General features: G+C 63.0%; 1 protein-coding gene across 1 annotated transcript in view; it reads left to right on the top strand.

Annotated features, from left to right (window-relative positions):
• Positions 1-4: 4 nt before the first annotated feature.
• SLC26A11 (solute carrier family 26 member 11) overlaps positions 5-2,164 on the top strand; it is a gene marked incomplete at its 5' end in the record, with an annotated part of 7,098 nt that continues 4,938 nt past the window's right edge. The window contains 3 exons of the mRNA XM_035899246.1: positions 5-305; positions 504-589; positions 1,400-1,605. Of these exons, the coding sequence (XP_035755139.1) occupies positions 5-305; positions 504-589; positions 1,400-1,605 (593 nt within the window). The remainder of the gene's footprint in view (positions 306-503; positions 590-1,399; positions 1,606-2,164) is intronic.

Here is a 2,164-nt window from a genome sequence, read left to right as displayed (position 1 = left end):
GGGCTGGGCTGCGGGTGCTGGAGGGGCCCGAGGGCAGCAGCTCCTGTCCTGGAGGTGTCCGGCATTCCCCAGCTCCCAGCGTCGCGCCAGTGCTCCTTTTGTCCCCGTGCAGTACGGCCTCTATTCTTCCTTCATGGGCTGCTTCGTCTACTGCTTCCTGGGCACTGCCAAGGACGTGACGCTGGGCCCCACAGCCATCATGTCGCTGCTTGTCTCTTCTTACGCGTTCCACGAGCCTGTCTACGCTGTCCTGCTCGCCTTCCTCTCCGGCTGCATCCAGCTGGCCATGGGGCTGCTGCACCTCGGTGAGATGCTCCTGCCGTGCATGGTTGTATTTTTAGGGTGTCACTGTACAGCCTGTAGCTGTGTCCCCCCCCCTGCTCTGTGCTCTCCAAGACGCTGGGGTTGTCCTGATAACGCTTGTGACAGCTCTGCGCGCACGCAAACACCCTGTGCTCCCCGTCGGGGCCAGCAGCGTGCTTACTGCCACCCGTCCCGTGCAGGTTTCCTCCTGGATTTCATTTCCTGCCCGGTCATTAAAGGGTTTACATCAGCTGCTTCCGTCACCATTAGCTTCAACCAGATCAAGGTAAGGCCCGCTGGTCTGCTCTGCACGCCTTGCCTGCGCTCTCCCGGAGCCGGCCATGCTGGGATATTTAGTACCGGGCTGGGCGATGCGCTCGGTGTGCGAGGAAGGAGCTGCCAAGGGGGCACAGGTCCCCCCCGCCAGCGGTTCTGGTGGGTCTCCGAGTGCTCTGTTCTGAGCAGACCAAGCTGAACGCACCCTCTGCCTGTGACCAGCTGGTGGCATTCAGGACACCAGGAAACCCAGGACATTTGTTTTGGTCACTTGTGGGAGGTGCTGGGTGATTCTCAGCACGGAGGTTTTGCGGCTCCGCTGGTCCCTCGCTGGCCTCTCAGCAGCCTGAGCCCCTCCTGGGGCTGCAGTGCTTCCTTTGTGGTTAACCAAAATCAGAGACTGGGGGAGATGGTGTCAGGCTGAGCGAGGAACCGGCAGGCTGCTGTTGGCTAATGGCTGCGGTCGCAGCCGGGGCTGCTGCCCTTGCTGCTGCCGGCGCGGTGCAGGGGGGTGGCAGCGCAGGCTGGGCTGGGGCCCCGAACTGAGCCCCTTCCTGGGAGCCGCACAGTCGTGTGTGCAGCACGGGGTGGAGGCACCTCAGAGCATCTCTGAGCCCTGCCCGTAGGGAGCTGTGCAGGGAAGGGGCCATCCCGGAGTGCCTGGGCGGTGGCGGAGGAGCTCTGCCACCAGCAGTGCCGGCACCGCGCGTGTGCCAGGGCCTCAGGCAGGGCTGAGCCCCGGTGCTCCTGGCCGTCCCTCCACGGCACCCGGCAACTTAGGTTGTGCCAGGCTTTCACCAGGTTTTGTCTTCCTGCACAGAACATCCTGGGGCTGCAGGGGATCCCTCGGCAGTTTTTCCTGCAGGTGTATGAGACGCTGCGGAGGATCGGGGAGACCAGGTCAGCACCATCCCTGCGCCTGCCCTGCTCCGTCCCCCTGCAGCTGCGGGGTCTCGGGCTCTGCTGCTTCGCTCCCCATCTCTTTGGTCACACCTTGCATCGATTTCTTGGTCCCTGCCCAGCGCCGTGACACAAGTGCTTTTCTCAGCCATTTCCATTTGAGCTGGAAATTTGAAGATGGGGAAGCACGTGGGCTCCCCAGCTGCTAAAGGGGAAGGATGGGGCAGACTTGTCCTGTTTTCCACTCCCAGTTCGGTGCACCAGGATTTTGCCAGCCCAAAGACACATCCTTGGGACTGTCTGTGTTTTAAGTTCTCCTCCAATTTTTGACAGCCCAAGAGGGAGCTCAGGCATCCCCGTGCCCCTTGCCCTCTGCCATGAGCTGCACCCGTGGCTCAGGGTCTGTGCCGCAGCCCAGGTCTCACGCACAGCACAGTGACACCCAGCAGGGTCAGCCTCATCGCGGCTGGCAGAAGGCTGCCCTGCCTGGCTGTGGGGAGGCAGATCCCACTGCAGGGATCCTCCCTGTCGCAGGGGTCCTGCTTCCCTCTTTATGAAGAGCCCACAAACCCATTAGCATCACACCGCTGACTGGGAGAGACCCCCTCCTGCCTCTCCTGCTGCCCCCCAGGCAGGCGACGCGTTTTGCCGGTGGTTCGGGGGTGCCGGCAGTGTCCCTGCGAGC

The sequence above is a fragment of the Egretta garzetta genome, unplaced genomic scaffold, assembly GCF_000687185.1.
Source record: "Egretta garzetta isolate BGI_Z169 unplaced genomic scaffold, ASM68718v1 scaffold131, whole genome shotgun sequence".
Lineage (NCBI taxonomy): Eukaryota > Metazoa > Chordata > Aves > Pelecaniformes > Ardeidae > Egretta > Egretta garzetta.
Note: the sequence above shows the minus strand (reverse complement) of the source record. Positions and strands in the feature narration are given on the sequence as shown.